Source organism: Mauremys mutica, chromosome 9 (genome assembly GCF_020497125.1).
Source record: "Mauremys mutica isolate MM-2020 ecotype Southern chromosome 9, ASM2049712v1, whole genome shotgun sequence".
Taxonomy (NCBI): domain Eukaryota; kingdom Metazoa; phylum Chordata; order Testudines; family Geoemydidae; genus Mauremys; species Mauremys mutica.
Window position 1 is genome coordinate 53,827,298 of NC_059080.1, and position 20,523 is coordinate 53,847,820.

At 48.6% G+C, this 20,523-nt stretch overlaps 1 protein-coding gene across 1 annotated transcript in view; it reads right to left on the reverse strand.

Annotated features, from left to right (window-relative positions):
• TSPEAR (thrombospondin type laminin G domain and EAR repeats) overlaps positions 1 to 20,523 on the reverse strand; it is a 65,939-nt gene that overhangs the window by 27,340 nt on the left and 18,076 nt on the right. The window contains exon 7 of the mRNA XM_045030869.1: positions 13,198 to 13,430. Coding sequence (XP_044886804.1) covers positions 13,198 to 13,430 — 233 coding nt within the window. The remainder of the gene's footprint in view (positions 1 to 13,197; positions 13,431 to 20,523) is intronic.

Sequence of the window (20,523 nt, forward strand, 5' to 3'; positions counted from 1 at the left end):
ACCCAAAACAAGCAAATCCATACATAGAAAAGACTATTAAGTCCTTGCTGACACAGGGAGTACTACGAAAATGTACTTCCACTGCAAATTCACCTATTTGGCCTGTTAAGAAACCGGATGGTTCGTGGCGTCTCACAATAAATTACAGACGCCTAAACCATGTCACACCAACTAAATTGGTACAACCCAATATACCAGATCTAAAAAACATGCAAAAATTGGATAAGGACATAATAAAAGTAATTCTAAAGCTTTCCAAAATAAACAAAGAGGGATCACTAACAATAGACCCTTTGTATCTACGACATGAACAGCAGTTACAAGTCGTAGATGCAGTTCTCATGTATACAGAAGGTCCTTTCCCTGTGTGGGTAGTTCCAGCTCACCTACGGAGGGAAATGATGTACATGGTCCATAACACTCCTACAGGAGAACATCAGGGAGTGGACAAAACTGTCCAACGTCTTGCATCTGTAGGATGGTGGCCACTTCTTAGGATGGATGTGCAACAATATTGTAAAAATTGTCTGGCATGTGCCCAAGCTAATCCTACTCCATCCAAAAGAAATGCGCCACTAAGATCCCAGGTGTATGAAGGTCCGTGGATGGCTTTGCAAATTGACTTTGTAGGTCCTTTGCCAAGGACCCAAAGAGGTAACCAATATCTATTGGTAATTATCGATCCTTTCTCAAAGTGGATAGAGGCATTTCCTCTTAAGGCCAATACTGCAAAAGCCACTGCCAAGGTCTTGGTAGAACAAGTCTTCTCTCGCTGGGGGATCCCTGCAAAGGTAAAATCAGACCAGGGATCACATTTTACAGAACAGTTCTTTAGGGATTGTCTTAAATTAATGGGAGTCCCGCAGAGACTACACATCCCATACAGACCACAGTCATCTGGGATGGTGAAACGAACCAATCGGACTATAAAAGTGATGTTGAGGAAACTGGTTGATGCCAATGGACGTAACTGGGACACTCTCATGCCTTTAATTTTAATGGCATTGAGGGCAACACCGGCTGCATCTACTAATAAAACACCTTTTAAAGTGATGACAGGCCGAACAATGAAATTACCAGAACATTTAATTTGGCAAGCTAGTGGCACTCAATTAAAGGGAATAAAAATGAATACCTACCTGCAAAATCTGCAAAAACATTTAAATCACATTCACTTGCAGGTAGCTGCTAAATTGAAAAAATCCAAACATAAGGCAAAGGCTTACTTTGACAAAAGCCAAAGAGAGAATACTTGGGAGGTAGAAGACCAAGTAATGTTATTGTCATATAAGTCACCAAAACATGGGTTGTGTAATCAATGAATTGGACCTTTCCAAATCATTAATAAACTCAGTTCAGCAGTATATAAAATCAAAATAACAGGAGGAAAGCATAATAGAAACAAAATTTATCATGCTAACCAGTTAAAGCTGTATCGATCGTCCAGGTCGCAGGAGCAACTTCCTCCTCAGGACTTAAGTAATCAAACAAAATCGCAACAATTGGAGCCCAGCAGTTTGCAACCATAAAATTGACATTGACATTTTTAACTTATTACACCCTTATTGTTGCTCTAAGGGTAGGACTATGCCAAAATCTTAAGTCTAATACTGAACTATTGCAACCCCAGAAAACCAAACGACCAGATGGTATTCAGTTGTCTAAGCCCAAGCAACAAAACATACCAACAAAAAAGGAACGGACTATTATACTTAATCCAAAACTGGTCAACAACCCGATTCAACAGGTTAAGGGAATTCGGGGGGGAGAATGTTACTTTTAAATATCAATTAGTAAAAGTAACTGCACTACCCTCTAGTGGTTGGAAAAAGATGTGTTAATTGCTTTTAAAGTTAATTGCTTTAAACAATGATCAGAAAAAAGATCAGCATTTGGGGAAAGAAATTATATGTTCTGCATATGGGGAATATGTTGTAAGCACAATTACTGATGCATTGCAATCCTTAAAATTAGGAAAAGTCCCTAACTTAATTAAGGATAAACAACTAATAAGTTGGTATTGTCCTAAATGTTTTCAAAAGCTGAAAAAGAAAAGATCCACTTGTTTGGATACATGCCAGCATTTGTCAGTGGGTGCTATGAGAAAGATAGGATCTGTAACACCTCACCCCAACCGAAACAGTTGTTCTCTTACAAAAGATTGTATGATGGCACGATCTTTGTATGTCTCATTCATGGTCTCGTTACCAGTGTTTGACCCAGACAAAGATGTGTACAGGCAATTGGCTGCTATCCATTCTATAGGTCACCTCAAAGATGACATCTACAGGGAACGCGTTAATGCACCTCCCCTGGTAGTCTATCACACTCCAACTCAAACTTGGAAGGTACCACAAATGGCCTGTTGTTCTGAAAAAGGACCCCAGTATATCTGTAGGTGTAATGTGTTTAAAACAAACACTGTTTTGTGTAAACTACAGGAAAAGAAAGCACAGAATTCATCATCGTCATGCCTGGTAAGGCTAACCACATGGAAAACTCCAATGGAGAGGGTGACCTATGCTGGAAGAAACCAATTTTGCGTGGTTACCAACCAAAAGAGGTACCAGTATGGTCCCTTAAAGTGTCCTGTCACAAAGCCAAATTTCTGTTTTAGCCCAAAGCAACCCACGGTAATAGGAAATCAAGTTATTTCCCCTATTCCTATTTTTAAGAACATTACCATTATTCAGTCTAACCCTGATTACCAAAATTTAACTATTCAAAGCACACCTACTTTTCTGGCTTATATTCCACCATTAGGGTTGCAACTAAAATCCTTAATGACTCGTAAGAAGACTCACCTCATTCAAATTACTAACAATATGAATGAAGCCCAACAAGTTATTACCCAATTAATGAATGAAAAAAATAAGTCTGCAACAACTTCTAAAAAAAAATTCGGATTAAAAGTATGGATAATTATCCAAGGAATTGGGATTGTAATTAATTTCCTTATATTAGGTTATATGCTGTATAAACGCAACAAACCCAAGCCAAAAACTAGGCAAAAACCTAGACAAACACCCAGACAATCACCTAAACAAATGCACAAACGAGCACCATCTGGGGATAAAAATAAATATATATACATGGTGCCCATTCCTAATACCTACCAAAATTTGCCCAGGTATAAAACTAAAAAGGGCCCCACAAATATTAAGTCCTAGGTGACGGGGTTTCTTTATATAAACCACCCCGTCAAAGGGGGGCGTGTAGCCCTGAGGATTAATCTGTTAGTTTGTATAAAATGTCTTTTTAATAAAAGTGTGTAGGCTGCATAAATTAATAGGAATTTGCAATAGCTGTAACGCAAAATATCTAGAAACTTCTAAGCCAGACATCCTGGCCTATTTCCTTTGTGACGCTGACAGCAACCTTTAAGACCCTTACTCAAAAAAATAATAATAGGAGACAAACCTACGCAAATGTCTAGGGACTTTTTAAATGTTTACTAACCTTTCACCTAGTTAGGGTACAAAGGAGGGTATTTTTTGACCACAAATGTAACACATACACCCGCAAATGTGTCATTTAATACGTATACAAAGGTCAGCCTATAAAAACAGGTACCCTCACCTTTCCATGGGGAAAGACAAATTTGGGCATAGGAGGAAGGATTTCTCCCTATAAAAGGTGTAACAATCCACCATTAAGACAGGCGATACACCCATCCTTCTATTCTCATCGCCTCACCCTGCCTACACCTACGAAAGCTGTCAACTAATAATAAGTCGTAGTGTTCTGTCCTTTCACAGCTGTAAGTATAAAATAATTCTTAATTTCTACTTCACCTCTAAAGCATCTATGCTAAGAAGGGTTTAATTCATAACCAGTTTCTTTATAACTATACTTCCTCTAGCAGAGGTGTAAAATTCACTCTAGTACTATTTACTGCAAAGTGCATTAAATATCATATCATATCATATCTCTTAAAAAACTGTAATATTTTGTAACTTTGTAATCAAACTGCTTTTAACATTTTACATTTACTTCTTGTTTTATTGGTTTTAAATAAAAGGTCTTGTTTAACTAAACTTTGTCTCAGTGTAAATTCCTGTTATACCCCAATCTCCTTGTATTAAATTCTGTAAAGCCTAATTCAAAACAAACTTTTATCTTCTAATCACACATATTGGCGAGCCATACCCATATAATTAATACCTATTAATTATTACTAACATTCTTAATTAATTAAAAAATTAGGTATTAAATACAACTAAATTAGGTGGATAAATTCCACTGTCCCTATTAACCCTCCCCAAATCAGGCAACAAAGCATAGCTCCAAACCACATGTCAAAGGTTTGTCCTGGGTCTGGATAACTCAGTCTCTTTTCTGGGGGTAAGTTGTACAGCACCATCAGAGCTGGACCACCCAAGATGGCTGCTAATCATTGCCCTCCTTCTGCCCCTCTTCCCAGCCATTCATTTGAGCTATAGTGTTGAACTGAGCCAATTAAACCTCCAACAGCTTTTAAGTTATTTGAGCTGGGACAGCCTGACCGCTCCCCTCTGGCTCTCTGCGCGTTACAAACAGGGTAGCAAACTGTTGTAAATGTCCCCTGGCTGCCCAGTTCATCAGCCAGGCGACTGCCTTCTGCTGTGGTCAATGCCCCTTTGATTTCCTTTGAGGGACTAAATTGCTGCAACTCATCACAGTAGGCAAGTTCCAAATTGGCCAGAGCTTGTGTGGGCTACACTATCTCATGGCAGAATTTCTGGCCTGTGGCAGTCAGGTTGTTGGTCACCCTGGCAGTCTGTTTGAGCATTCCAGCCTGGGTGTGTCGTAGCTGGGTTTCTCAATCTGTCTGGGCGCTTGGTAGTTGCTGTTCCAGAAAGGATCTCATCTCAGCGTGCAAGTCATCTCTGAGCCCTCTCTGGGTAACCTCCAGCTCTCGCTTTAGATCCAGCTTTAGGTCTCGTTTTAATTTGTGCTGGGGATTTTTGATCTCTGGAAGTAACTCCATTATTTGTTCCATCTTGGTTCAACAGGAACAGCAGCTCACAATCTCTCTAGTCTCCTTGGAAACTTGGTCCCGCTCCTACACGTGTGCTGCCCCTCTTTGATCCAAGCAGTTAGTCAAAGCTGGAAGGATACATCGATGGAGGCTCCTATTTTCTTTGCTGCCATCTTGTTTAGTTACAAGGAACGTACGGTACAAACTCCTGCTTCTCCAAATACAGGAGCACCAAGAACAAAGGGAGCAGTTTCTTAGCTCACAGGCCCAAATCTCTTTAGCCAACAGACCCACGAGGTCTCTCTCTAGCTTTGCCAGTGAACTTAGGCTCCCTGAAGGGAGACCCATGCCAGTGTTGCTTCCCACAGGGCCCTGGACTGGGATATGTGGAGAGGGAAGGAACAGGGGTCCCCCTCGCACACCCACTTAAGGGCTGTTGCCCAGATGCAGGTGGAGAGCCGAAGATTCCAGATTAGGGTCAGGGACCAGCCCCTCCACCGCCCTAACAGAGAGCAAGGGACTGGAAATTGGGTGTGCTAACTGCTAGGCTGCCTGGCTCTCCAAGCACTCTATCACAAAGCCTACAAATGACAGACATCTGATCTGGACGATCATAGGCTTAAAAGGACTGCAATTTTATTTTTAACTGAACTTTGCTACAGAATGAAGGAAAAAAATAGCTTTCAGCAAAGCTCACTAACCCATCCAGTGCATGCACCTCTCATAGCAGGTTTGTTTAGAGTGAGCAGCCACTCAAAGGCACGCAACAGGGGACTAATCCTGCAGCAAGGATGGATTTAGGAAGAGAAGAATAATTGCCTGTTTGCAATCTGTATGCTAAGGCATCCCTGATGGATTGCTGTTGGAGTAGGTTAATGCCGAGGACAAAGAACTTGGCTGTTTTCTTTTAACAAAAGCTGTTATTTCTACTGTTAGAAAACCTCCCATTGCAAAGATTTCCCCAGCTCCAGGGAGAAGACAGAAAGTGTCTATGTAATCACAATGTTAATTTCCATCCAATACTTTACCTTTTCATTCTCCAATAGCTTTCCTCTCACAGGTTGTGTAGCTGTAACATACCCTGTTAAGAACCCTTGATTCCGTTATGTGGTAACTGACCCCTAAATTGTTAGGATGCTCATATTGTTGGATTGTAATTTGCTGATGTGACTGAACCTCATGTGGGAAACAGCAGACACTTGATGAACAATGTCGAACTAACTTGATGTCTTTTTTTGGTGACATTACAAGTTTGGTTGATAAAGGTAGTGGTGCTGATGTAATACAGTTGACCTCTGTAAGGCATCTGATTTGGTACTACATGACATTTTGATTAAAAAACTAGAACAATATAAAATCAACATGGCAAACATTACATAGATTAAAAACCAGCTAATAGATCTCAAAACATAGTTGTACCCAGAGAATTGTCATTGAACAGGTATGTGTCTAGAGGAGTCCCACAGGAATTGGTTCTTGGCAGGGGCACTGGAACGGGGGGGCCAGGGGCTATGGCTCCTCCACTTTTAAAAGAGGGAGGCCTATGCCCTTCCGCTTTTTATCAGCCCTAAGGATGAGCGACGGGGGGAGGGGAAGAGGTTCTGTGGGAGCAGGGCTTCCGGGTAAGGGGCAGTGTGAGGGCAAGGGAGAAGGGGTGGCACGGGGGCAGGGACGGCATGGGGGCAAAGGCTCGGGGAGAAGGGGCGGTGCAGAGGCGGGACCTCAGGGGGGAGGGGCAGCAGGTCGTTTTGGTTTTTTTGGTTTTTTTTAAATCCAGTTGATTTTAAAATTGCCAGTGGTGGAGAATCCACCCTGGTCCTTGGTAAATTATCTCAGTGCTTAATTACCCTCACTGTTAAAATTGTGTGCTTCTTTTCTAATCTGAAATTGTCTAGCTTCAACTTCCAGCCATTCAATCTTATTATCCCTTTCTCTGCTAGACTGAAGAGTTCATTATTAAATATTTGTTCCCCAGATAGGTACTTACAGAGTGTGATCAAGTCACCCCTGAACCTTCTCTTGGTTAAACTAAATAGATTGAACTCCTTGAGTCTTTCACTATAAGGCAGGTTTTCTAATCTTTTAATCATTCTTGTGGCTCTTCTCTGACCCCTCTCCAGCTGATCAACAAGACCATATCCCAAAAGCAACAATACATATTCCTTGACAAGTGATGACACCAGATGCCTTTCAATGCATGTTTACTTTAAGAAAAATGAGATCACTGTGTCTTCTATGCAGGTTAAAGCTTCTAGCAACCCACGTGCAAAACTGGATGAGCTGCTGGCAAGAGGGCAGAGAATACAAGCAACAGAAAAGCTTGCATCAGCTCAAGACATGTGCTTTCAGCAGCAACCTAAAGGACTCTTCACCGACTTCCTCCTGTAACTTATATTTGACTGTTTGGATCTCCTTTTGGAAGGCTGATACACTGTACTCAGGACCGGCTCCAGGCACCAGCCGACCAAGCATGTGCTTGGGGCGGCAACTTGGGGCAGGGAGGCGCTCGGGGGTTTTTTTGTTTGTTTTTTGGTTTGGCGGGGCAGCCCTGGACGGTTTTGTTTGTTTGTTTGTATTTGTTTCGGCAGCGCGGCGCTTCAGGGAGGCGGGGGCTTCGGGCGGCGCTCGCGGGGGCGGGCAGTTGGGCGGCGTGGTGCTCGGGGGCGGGGGTTTGGGTGGCACTCGGCAGGGTGGGGGCTTCAGGTGGCGTGGTGCTCGGGGGGGCAGGGGCTTGCGTGGAGCTCGGGGGGTGGGGCATCGGGGGGTTGGGTGGCGCGGCACTGGGGGGGCAGGGCTTCGGGCGGTGCAGCGCTCGGGGGGGCAGTGTGGTGCTCGGGGGAGCGGGGCTTCAGGCGGCGCAGCGCTGGGGGGGGTTCGGTGGCGCTCGCATGGGGGGGGTGTTACGATAGGGCGGCGCTCTTTTTGTTTGCTTGGGGTGGCCAAAAAGTTAGAGCCGGACCTGACTGTACTTGACAAGGCCAGTAGAAATATAGGTTTTCTCTAGGAAGGGCCCCAGAAATACAGCAGAAGTGAATATCTTCATAATTTTTAAAAGGACATTTTAAGAACCTATCCCAACTTTTCTTCCAGTAAGATGCTATTACATTTTCTGGACAGCTAGATCAACTATCTATTTTATTATTCCTATCACTAAGGCTTCCACAACTGAGACATCCAGGGTACCCAGAATTAACTGAAGAGTACATCCAGGATCCTTAAGAAAAAGGGGCCAGTTCTTTCCCTTGCCACATGAGAAATTGGACAGAAGCAAGATCATGATACAGGTGCTGCTGCAGTACCACCATTACTGCCATCCTCACCATGGGATGGTGAATTCTGGCTCCGCGGAGTTCTGCGCTTCAACTGCACAAGGAGCTGGGATGTGATTGTTGGGGGGTTGGACTGGGAGGATTTGTGTGTGGTCAGAGGAGATGTACAGAGGTTAGGGAGGTCATAAGCAGTGCATGTGTATAGTTTGGCGGGCCTTTGTTTTCAACATGTGTTTCAATCATAGCACATTATGTTCATGAGTGTGAAAAGACATTTCTCAAGTGTTTGCAGACAGCTGGCTGGCTCTCTCACAAGCTGCGGGCCCAGCTCCCTACCTCTGCCTGCAGGCACCAGAGAAGAAGCCAGGCAGCAACCACCTGAGTAACACATTCCCAACAGTGGGATTCAAAGGGCCAGCTTTGCAAAAGAGCCCAGGACCAAATTTTCAAGGTCTCCGCACTTCCAACTGGGGCCACATTTTCAAAAAGTTTGGCCCCCAGCAGGCTCCAGGGAGAGCCACAGGAGCTGCTGAGAACTTTTGAAGATTGTGTGGCTGAGCAGTGTTGGAAATCTGCCCCTTCAGACAGGAAGCACAAAGTGAGCGAGAGAATGAACACCCACCACAGCATCACCTGCACAGAGCTGCCAGCTCGCAGCCAAGAACAGCCCCGCTAACATTCCCTGGTGGATGCTTCCCTGGCTGAGTCTGTGGTCTCTGAACCCCGGGGGCCAGCTGTTATGGTGGGCGTTGGTGCTGGTGAATTCCCGATGTGATTCTCTTGCTCTCTCAATCTGCTAGGAAAGTGCTGCCATTCTTCTACCAACGCCTCTCTCCCCAGATCAACATACATTTTCCTGAATCCGAATATTCATGATCATCATCCAAATGTCAGAACGTTCAGATCCAAACATCATCTAAATCCAAATGTGAGCCTCTTTGCCCATCCCCAACAGACAGCACGTGCGGATGGCTGAGCATGTAACATATGCATGCAGCCTGCACAGAAAGCTCCCAGGAGGCCAGAAGCAAGGTGTGAGCAGTGTGCAGAGCAAGAGGTCAGTGTGAAGGAGGTGGGGCTGAGATATAATAACATAAGAATAATGCTACTACTGTTCTGTATCATACACGAAGCTTGTATGTGACCGGGTCATGGGCAATGTATACTTTAGGCAGAGATGAAAGTAAGCTGATACGCCCTGGTACAGTGTACTGGCAAGAGCCGGTGCACCGTACCGGGGCGGCCCGGCTTCCCCGGGCAGCAATTTAAAGGGCTCGGGGCTCCCAGCAGCGGCTGGAGCCCTGGGCCCTTTAAATTGCCGCCAGAGCCCTGCTGCCAGAGCCCTGGAGTAGCAGTGGGGCTTCGGGGGTTATTTAAAGGGGCGCGACTCCCACTACCTCTACTGCCCTGGGCCCTTTAAATAGCCGCCGGAGCCCCGCCACCACTACCCCAGGGCTCCGGGGGCTATTTAAAGGACTGAGGCAGTAGAAGCAGAGGAGTCCTGGGCCCTTTAAATAGCCCCCAGAGCCCTGGAGTAGAGGTGGGGCTCCAGGGGCTATTTAAAGGGCCCGGAGCTCCCCTGCCTCTACCGCCCCGGGCCCTTTAAATAGCCGCTGGAGCCTGCCGGAGCCCTGGGGTAGCTCTGACCCCCCCCCATCCCTGCCCCTTCCACTCGAGACCCCTTTCCTTCTGGGGGCCAGAGCTGGCCCCAACCTAGCATCGTACCGGTAAGTCCCTATTTCTACTTTCACCCCTGACTTTAGGACTATATTGAATAGCAGAGGTGGCAGGAAGGGAACACAAATAGATAAGAAACCTCCGGGTAAACCCTTGCAAGGGGCCTGGACTAGTGAGCTAGGTTACACAGCTGTTTTCCCAGGTTGGCACAGCTAGGTTGAAAGGACTGAAACAGATCAAAAGTGACTGCCGAGGAGGCAGTTGTCGGAGAGCCTATTGGTGGAGAAACAGACTGACACAGAGACAGGCCCTGTGGGATGGGTCTGTAACAGCTGGTCCCTCCTAAGGGCTGGGGCAACCGACCAGTGTAAAGGCCTTTACTGTTTAAAATCCTCTCTCTCGTGCTGTGTCCCTGCTGCTAAGAGCAAACAATTTGTTTTAAGAAGGCTGTTTGGTCAGGTCCTGAGCTATCCACTGGTCAGCCACTGAGCCCACTGGGACTGCTAAGCAGTCACTGGGCACTGCAGCCCACAGCCCACTCTAAGAGTAGGACAGCCATGGGATTCCACACAGGGCAGGTGATTGCACGAGGTCTGACACCAGGAGTTGGGTGCATTAGGGGAGATATAATCTGGGCCACAGAGACAGCAGGCCCAGAACCATGGCAGCCACACACATAACATAAGGTGTGATTCCATTTACGAGTACATCAGAAAAGAGAAAGTAAACTACAGCAGAAGCAATGTACAAGGTACTGATTCTCTACTCCATCATCCACCACTTTTATGCTGGAAACAGACTGGACAATCCATGGAGTCACAACAGCATAAAACTAGTGCAATGGAGAAGAGAATCTGGCTCCAGATCTAGGAAATGGAAGCATGTCCTGGCTAAGATTCTAGAAGGTTCATGTTACAGACATGGAGTTCTGCCCAGGTTTGGAAATCGATTGTACTTTTCTAGACAGTGGGGACTTTACATAGTTTTATGGAATCAAAGGGGGTATGGGTCACACAGCCCAGTTCTCAGGAAAGCCAGTTATTAGACCGTGACAGTCATACCCATTAGACTTATTAAAATCCATCCACGGTACAATTCTGCTGGATACATGACCCGCATGGGAACAGGACATTGCGACATTCACAAATATGATTTTAATAGAAACCTATTAATGTCTGAGCTGAGAGCAGACAGAGTCCACCAGAAATCATCAGCAACAAATTGTTGTTTTAGAGCAGGGGTCTCAAACTCAAATGACCCCGAGGGCCGCATGAGGACTAGTGCATTGGCCCGAGGGCCGCATCACTGACACGCCCCCTTGCTGCCCCTGGCCCCACCCCCAATCCACCCCTTCCATGAGGCCCCGCCCCTGCCCTGTCTCTTCTCCACCTCCTCCCCTAAGCGTGCGCAGTTTTAATAAATATATACACTCAGTAATGCACCTCACTCAAAGGACAAAACACGCACTTAGATTTACTGCCTAAGGCTCTGGGAGGGAGTTTGGGTGGGGGAGGGGGTCTGGATGCAGGCTCTGTGCTCGATGCAGGCTCCAGGCTGCGGCAGGGGGTGGGGGTGCAGGCTTTGGGACGGAGTTTGGGGATAGGAGGGAGTGCAGGGGTGAGGGCTGTGGGGCTGAGGGCGAGGGGTACATGATGCAGGAGGGGGCTCAGGGCTAGGGAAGAGGGTTGGGCTGTGGGGTGAGGGCTGTGGATGAGGGGTTCATGATGCGAGGGGGCTCAGGGCTAGGGAAGAGGGTTGGGCTGTGGGGTGAGGGCTGTGGATGAGGGGTTCATGATGCGAGGGGGCTCAGGGCTAGGGAAGAGGGTTGGGCTGTGGGGTGAGGGCTGTGGATGAGGGGTTCATGATGCGAGGGGGCTCAGGGCTAGGGAAGAGGGTTGGGCTGTGGGGTGAGGGCTGTGGATGAGGGGTTCATGATGTGGGGGCGCTCAGGGCTGGGGCAGAGGATTAGGGTGCGGGGGGATGAGGGGTTCATGATGTGGGGGCGCTCAGGGCTGGGGCAGAGGATTAGGGTGCGGGGGGATGAGGGCTCTGGCTGGGGCTGAGGATTAGGGTGCAGGGGGATGAGGGGTTCATGATGTGGGGGTGCTCAGGGCTGGGGCTGAGGATTAGGGTGCGGGGGGAATGAGGGCTCTGGCTGGGGCTGAGGGTTTGGGGTTGGAGAGGCTCAGGGTAAGGGAAGCCTGCCTTGCCAGTACTGGCGGAGGGCAGGCACTAGGACCCTGCACCCTAATCCTCAGCCCCAGCCAGAGCCCTCATCCCCCCACACCCTAATCCTCTGCCCCAGCCCTGAGCGCCCCCACATCATGAACCCCTCATCCCCCCGCACCCTAATCCTCTGCCCCAGCCCTGAGCGCTTCCCTTCCCCCCCCCCCCAGCCCGGCCGGTCCCGCTTCCCTTCCCCCGGCCCGGCCCCGGCGGGTCCCGCTTCCCTCCCCCAACCCCCGGCCCCGGCCCCGGCCCCGGCCCCGGCCCCGGCCCCGGCGGGTCCCGCTTTCCCCCCCCCCCTTACCCGAGCGCGTCTCCGGCGGTCCCGCTCAGAGCCGCGTGGTGAGGGGGCGGGGCTGGGAGCTCCACGCCGAGCGCAGCGCTCAGCCCAGAGCTCCCAGCCCCGCCCCCTCCCCCTCCCCATGCGGCTCGGATCGGGGCGGGGCTCAGGCGCTCGGACGGAGACTCGGCGCTCTATGCGCCGAGGCTCCAGGAGAGGGGCGGAGGCGGGAGCCTCCGCTTTTCTCTTGGGGGCCCCTGCGGAGCTCCCCTGGGGAGCTCCGCGGGCCGCAGGGAAGAGCTCCGCGGGCCGCATGTTTGAGACCCCTGTTTTAGAGAGTCTTGAGAACAAAATCACGGGCTTGGAGGCTTCATCTAGACCTACATCCCATGGAGAATAGTAATTCAAGAAGGACTGACTGATGAGCTTTGAATGCTATGGAGAAACAAACAAGTATCTATTTCCTATGGAGTGTCAGTAATTGATATCAGCTTAGCATGGATTTTTGCTGCTTTGTACAATAGTAAAACAAAGAAAAGCAACATTCCCTTCCCCATCATCTATGTACAGTTGAAGATTAGCCAAAGACATGGGGACAGCCCCATTATACCAGCACAACTCTATTGAAATTAATGGAGCTACACCAGTTTACACCAGCTAAGGATCTGGCCCTAAAACATTAACCCTTTCAAGATTCAAATTTGGGTCAGCCCTTCTGAGAAGAAACTGTCATCTAGCGTTTGCAATTTGACACAGCACCAAAGGAACCCTAAAAGCGGAATTACCTTTTTTCCTATGGTGAAATAGCACCAGGACTGAGCTTGGTAGGTGGGGATGTTTTGGTAAGACTGGAATTTCCCATCAGTCCATTTGTAGATAGCTGACCCAGGCGGAGTATACCGATTGGCTGTGGCTGCAAAAACCCCCACCTTTGGAATGCCGAAGATCTCGATGCCCATGGTTTCAGAGTTGGTCATCAAGTTCTGATATTCTTCTACATAGTCCAGCCTCTCTTTGACTAGGAAATAACAAAAAAAAAAGACTGGAAATGAAAAATAGATGACTCCTTAATTCAACTGTGTTCCAAAGTTCAATGGAGGGCTATATTTTTTATTATTTCGTATGCATGGCACTGAGTAACCAAATAAAAAGCCCTGTGCTGAAAGACTTGAAAAATCAAAGGGCAAGTTAATTTACTATTGGGCTCTACCAGCACAGTCCAGCCCTAGGTATAGTGACATGACAAGTGATGGCCACAGACAATGGACAGCATGGAACAGGAAGACAAGGGTTCCATAAACACAGCTCTGCCAGTGGAAGGATGTTACATGTATTGCAGAGGCTACTCTGCTTAAGGATGCAAAACAGGTTCCTTTGTACCTCCCTGTGCATAACACATACTGATCATTTTCCAACACATTCGCCTCCAGAGCTGCATTCTGTATGTCTGGTCTCTGTCAGCAGGTGAATGGTTCTAGAAAGTTGGAGCAAAATCCCTTCAGGCATTTTCCCATTATGAGAGGGTAAAAAAACAAACACCCTCCCCCATGTTTTTAGTTTAAAAAAGGGTGGGGAAGGGGCACTGAACTTTGAATCTCATTGAGGAGACCATCGGAAGGAACCACCTGGAAGGGAGAAAAGCAGGTACAGCCATACCCTCTAGGGGAGAGCTGAGATCAGCTGGAGTTAAACCCTCTCCTCAGCACCCCAGACCCACAACTGTGCAAAGGATTCCCTTTTCGCGGACACCAGAACCCCCACCTTTCTATCAGCCATAGGTGGAAAAACTACTGGGAGGAGACAGCCAGAAACTCAGCCAGCCAGAGCTGAGCCTAGCAAAGAAAATAATAATTGTGGTACTATCATACCACAAACACGTCACCATCAGATTGTTCACTCTGCTTGTATGTTATACTCCTTTCCCTTACCCTCCTCTCTCTTGTCTATCTAGATTGTAAGCGCCTCAAGGCAGTGTCCAGTTCTGGTGTCCCCCATTCAAGAAGGATGTTGATAAATTGGAGAGGGGTTCAGAGAAGAGCCATGAGAATGATTCAAGGATTAGAAAACCTGCCTTAGAGTGACAGACCCAAGGAGCTCAATCTATCTAGCTTAACAAAGGCCTGGTCTACACCGGGGGGGGAGGGGTCGAACTAAGGTACGCAGAACTCGAACTACCTTAGTTCGAACTACTCACCCGTCCAGACGCCGCGGGATCGAAGTCCGCGGCTCCCCCGTTGACTCCGCCACCGCCGTTCGCGTTGGTGGAGTTCCGGAGTCGACGGGAGTGCGTTCGGAGTTCGATATATCGCGTCTAGATGAGACGCGATATATCGAACTCCGAGAAGTCGAACGCTACCCGCCGACCCGGGCGGGTAGTATAGACGTAGCCAAAGAGAAGGTTAAGGGCTGACGTGATCACAGTCTGTAAGTATCTATATGGGGAACAAATATCTAATAATGGGTGATTCAGTCTAGTGGAGAAAGGTCTAACACGCTCAGTGGCTGGAAGTTGAAGCGAGACAAATTCAGACTGGAAATAAGATGTAAATTTTTAAGAGTGAGAGTAATTAACCACTGGAACAATTTACCGAGGGTCATGGTGGATTCTCCATCACTGACAATTTTTAAATCAAGATTGGATGTTTTTCTAAAGGATCTGCCCTAGGGATTATTTGGAGGAGTTCCCCAGCCTGTGCTATACAGGAGATCAGATTATCACAATGGTTCTTTCTGTCCTTGTAATCTGTGAATCTTAGGCAGGGAGTGTCTCTTACACTATGTATAGCGCCTAGCAAAACGGGGCCTGATCTTGGTTAGGGTCTTGGGTGCTACTGCAATACACATAAATAATAATCAACCTAAAAGCACATCCACAAGGAGTAGGAAGTGCATGATTTAGGCACCTGCAAAAACTGAAAGATAAAATGGAGAAGTTATGAAGGTTTGAAAATATTCCATAGCCCATGCACAGTAGAAAAGAGCTTTTAGACTGCAGGGTGGTAACCCAGTAATCCTCTTTTGTCCTAGGCCTGTAGAGATGTTAACTAACAACTTCACCTTGTGTGATCTCTTGCAACATGTGTTAACTCCTTCTCTGTTCCACACTTCTATGTAGCTGTGACACTCTGAGTTCCTTTCCCAGACCTGAAGAAGAGCTCTGTATAACTTGAAAGCTTGTCTCTCTCACCAACAGAAGTTGGTCCAGTAAAAGATATAATCTCACCCAGCTTCTCTGTCATTAACTTTTACACAGCCATTTCAAACATGGATGTAGTGTGCATGCACACACAGCTATTTAACTACCCACTGAAATGCCTCCTTCACCAAGAGAATTCAAAACATGCAAGCATAGGCACCGTCTATAGCAACGTTTCTCAAATGCAGCCACTGTGGCCTCATGTGGCCACCAGGGGCTTTTCATGCGCCAACTTCAGCCTCCGGGGGGCGGGGGTGGCGAAGGATTGGCCCCTCCACCGTCCTGCGCCGCCTCTGGAGAGAAGTGGGGCACAACGCTGCAGGAGCAAGGTGAGTTCTTGACCCACCTTGGGGGAGGGGGGTTGGGCTGCAGGCTCTAGCAGTGAGACTTCAGGAACCTGGCTGTGCAGCCCCAGGCTCCGACTGCAGGGCAGGGGGTACGGACCACCCGCCCCCCCCCCGGCTCTTGCCACACAGCCATGGCCTCCAGCTGCAGGGTTTCAGCCTGTGGCCCCTGGTTCCAGCTGTGTGGCAACAGGCATTGGCTCTCGACTCCAGTCCCGGGCTCCAACCGTGCGGTGGCAGGCACTGGCCACAGGTGCCAACCCCCAGCCCCAGCCACACAGCAGCGGGCTCCAACCATAGGGCTTTGGGCGCCAACCCCTGGCTCTGGCAGCAGAGCTTCAGTCTGCCTCTGGCCCCCAGTTCCAGCCGTGCGGTGACGGGCACCGGCCCTGGGCTCCAGCCATGTGGCCCCACCCCTGGTGCTGATCCCCTGTCCCAGCTGCACGGCAGCAGGCACCAAAGCACAGCTCTGTTCCTGGGCTCCAGCCACGCCATGGCAGGAGTTGGTCTCAGGTCCCGACTCCTGGCCCTGGCCACACAGCAGCAAGCGCTGGCTCCAGCCACTCAACGGCGGGTGCTGACTCCTAGCTCCAGCACCCAGCTCTGAGCTCTGGCCATGCGGTAGCAGGCACTAGCCCCGGGTGCTGGCCCATTGCTCTGGCTGCATGGCAGTGGGCAGTACTAAGTGTGCTGTGATCAGGGGCGGCTCCAGGCACCAGCGCAGCAAGTGTGTGCCTGGGGCTGCAAGCCAGGGGGCAGGGCGGCGTGCCGGTCATCGTGAGGATGGCAGTCAGGGAGCCTTCGGTGGCATTTCTGCAGGAGGTCCACCAGTCCCGTGTCTTCGGCAGTGGGTACGCCGAAGGCATGTGACCGGGAGATCACCCACAGAACCACTGCCAAATCCGCATGACCGGTGGACCTCCTGCAGAAACACCGCCGAAGGCACCCTGACTGCTGTGCTTGGGGCAGCGAAAAAACATAGAGCTGCCCCTGGCTGTGATATTAACAAATATACAAATATCACTGTTCACCCCAAGCCCCAGGACCCACTAAGCCCTGCATGGGGCAGGAAAAGGAGAGGTGAAGGGGGATCAGGGCCGGCTCTAGGCACCAGCAAACCAAGCACGTGCTTGGGGCGGCACATTTTCAGGGGCGGCATTCTGGTCATCCCTTTTTGTTTGTTTGTTTTTTGTTTTGCTTTGGGTGGCAAAAGCCTAGAGCCGGCCCTGGCAGCAGCAGCGTGTCATACACGGGGTGCACCCTGGGGCCGCTGCGGTTCGCACCGCAGGGGAGCAGTGCCTGCATCTTGTGGCTGGGCTGGGCAGGCTCCAAGCAAGGGACACTCGGGCTGGAGGCTGCCCCGTGCCAGGTTCTGCAAGGCAGCCGCCCCCCAGTGCCGCAGCCGGGGCTGGGCGAAGTGGCCTGAGCTGCCCAAGGACTGCGGCAGGGTGGCCAGAAGCAGCAGCAGCAGCAGGGCCATAGAGGGCGGGGCACTGCCATGTGGGGCCCACGTCCCGCTCTCAGGGGCTCTGCTCCCTCTGAGACTACCCTGCCCCAGCTCCTCAGCCCCCTGCTGAGGTGGTCTCCCAGCTCTGCCCTCCCAGGTTCTGGCCAGTCCTGGAGGCGGGAACCCTGGCTGGAGGGACCCTGGGCTGAGGTGCGGCCTGGGAGCCCCGCTGCTTATCCCGACCCTGCCAGCACCGGACCAGCTGGAGGCGAGGGGGGAGCGGGCGGAGTCAGCACTGGTGAGGCAGCCAAAAATTGTTTTGCTTGGGGCGGCAAAAACCTAGAGCCGGCCCTGAGGGGGATGCAGCATTATTTTTGTTATTGACTCAGCCAAAAAACCCTACAACTATAAATGACAATGATTTGGATGTAAATCTGTGCATATTTAATTGTTTTTCTTAAAGTTAATTAAGTATTTTAGGAAAAAAGTGTCAGTGCGGCCACCACTGAGAGTTGGTGGCTGCACTCTGAGGCCACCAAAAAAATTGTTGTGAGAACCCCTGGACTATGGGCTGGAGCACACACAGAAAAAAAAATCATGGCTGCTCAGCACCCACCAGCCACAGCTGTTCAGCCGCTGGGGGACGTGCTTGGGGGAGGGTGAAGAGCAGCAAGTGGGCGGGGCCTTGGGGAAGGGGTTGGAGAGGGCCTAGAAGAGACAGAGAGGACGGTGCCTCGGGGAGGAAGCAGAGCAGGGGTGGGGCCTTAGGGCAGGGTGTCGGGGAGCACCCCCAGGAGGGAAAAAAGAAAACTTAGCATCTGTGCATGCAAGGACTGTTAAAAGCTGCTTTCTCCCCAGCCACGAGCCTTCACTGAAATCACACGGCTTAAAGGAGAGCACAGGGAGGTTTTGAGTCTGCAGCTGAAGTTCCAGTCCCACCCCTGTAACTGACCCTCTTTAATAATACTTGGTACATAGCATTTTGCAAGCATTATTTTTCACTTGCTCTTTAAAGCTCTTAACTGTGCAGGCCCCAGCTATATGTAAGACCTCTTTCATAGCAGAACTGTTTAATACTTAATACATAGCATTGTTCAGTCCTAGAGCTCAATGTGCATTATAAAGGCAGGTGAGTCTCATTACAATGATTGAACTTGCCTCCACTCAGTAAATTCTTCACACACAACCCACCCACTGACACACAAACAGCTAGTTGAGCTAGTTCTCCTGCAGGAGTGGAAGGCAGGAAGTAGATAAATGTTGCTGCCATTTCTAAATATTGAGAGGTGCTTTTATGCTGCAGTGATGGGGTCAAATCCATGTCCAGTTTACAGGTGGGAACACAGGGCCACCGAGTGCGGGTTTGGGCCCCGGTGAAAAAATTTTTTCAGGCCCCCCAGCAAGGGCGGACCGGCTAAACAGGGCCAACAAAGCCGGGGAAGCCAGGCCCAAGGCTCCCTTCCAGACCTCCAGGCCCCGGTAATTTGTACCGGTTCCCCGCCCTCCATCAGCCCTGGGTACACAGAATTGAAATGACTTCCCCAAAGCCATTTCATAACAGAGCGGGGAATAGAAACCAGGCGCTCTGAACCCTAGTCTGGTGCCCTATGCAGTGCAGTTCTAGAGATCAATTTTCCTAGTACCAAGCAGTCAAGCAGTTTTCAACCAGATGCTAAATAGGTGTGAAAGCCTGACCTTTGGTCTTTTAATATTCCGGTTGTCATATCATTTTATCTCTTTTGAAAACCAAAAACCAACAAACACTAGTGCTGATGCAACATTAAGGTTGAGAAATCAGAAGTCAGGAAGTACAGAGTAAGAATAAAAGCCCATCCTGAGTTCTGACAACTTGTGTTTATGCCATAAAACATGATCCCTCTTTTTATCCTTATATATTATTTACCAATTAATATAGAATATAATAGAATGCAAACTGGGATTTCTGATCGGACTTGACTTTCAATAAATAACAGTGCATAACTTCTTAAAACTTGGCTTGATTTTTAAGTCTCTACGCAATCTACAGAACAAACCAGGTTTGAAATTGGTTCAGTAGTTTAAAAATTATGAAAAAGTTTAAAGCTGAATGGTTCAAAACTCCAGACAGTTTCCTACTTGTATAAAGCTTTCTTAGCAGCTCATCCACAGAGCTGTACTGATTTTTACCTCATAACCAGCTTATAATTCCACACCTCAAACTGAGTGACTATAGACTTCTAAAGGGAAGATTCAGGCATAGAGCTGAGTGAAAAATCAGAATTTCCATTCTGGGGGAAATGCCACAATTTCAACTTTTTCTTTTTTGCAGAATGAAAAGTTCAGAAGAATTTTGATTCAGAAATTTCAAAATGTCTTGTGACTATATCTGCAGTCATGTGACTCCCATGATGCACCATGCTACTCAGGGTCAGTCTTCACTGCAGAGTTAACTCAAATGATCTACACTTGAGTTACTCCTCTTGAGTTAGCTTAGCTTGAGTGAGAGACTAGTAGCCATGCTATGAAATGACACACTAGCTTCTGTGTCCACATTAGTGCTGCACTCACTTGTGTATGATGCTAAAACTTCTGGGGACCCATCCCATGGTTCTTTGCACTGCACTAAGATCAGTTACTGTATGAATCTTTTCCCAGTAAATTGTGGAGAACTTGTCTGTCCTTTTTGGGCAAACAGGGGGAATTGTGCGAAGGCTCTGGAGGACTAGCAGCACTTGAGTGGCACTAGCCTGTATCCATACTACAGAGTGGTCATGTTAGCAGCTAACTCAAGCTTTAGTCTCTACCCCCTGGCAGGCTAGACAACAGGAGTTAAAATCACCATCAGACTTGAGTAAAACGGTTTTGTTTGTAGATGGGACGCAGGGCAACACTCAAGTTAGAACATGAGTTAACTGCAGTGAAGACAAGAGCTAAATCAAAGAGGAGACCATGTTGCATCGTGGGAGATGTAGTCCAGCCAGGGACCTGGAGACTAGGGAAGAATGGGGACATCAGGCATCCAAACTACAACTCCCATGAAGCAGTGTGCCACCATAGGGAGATGAAATGTAACGTTGAACTGACTTGAAAGAAACATTTCAGTTCAGCGAATCAAAATATTTCAATTTGCATTGAACCATCCTGA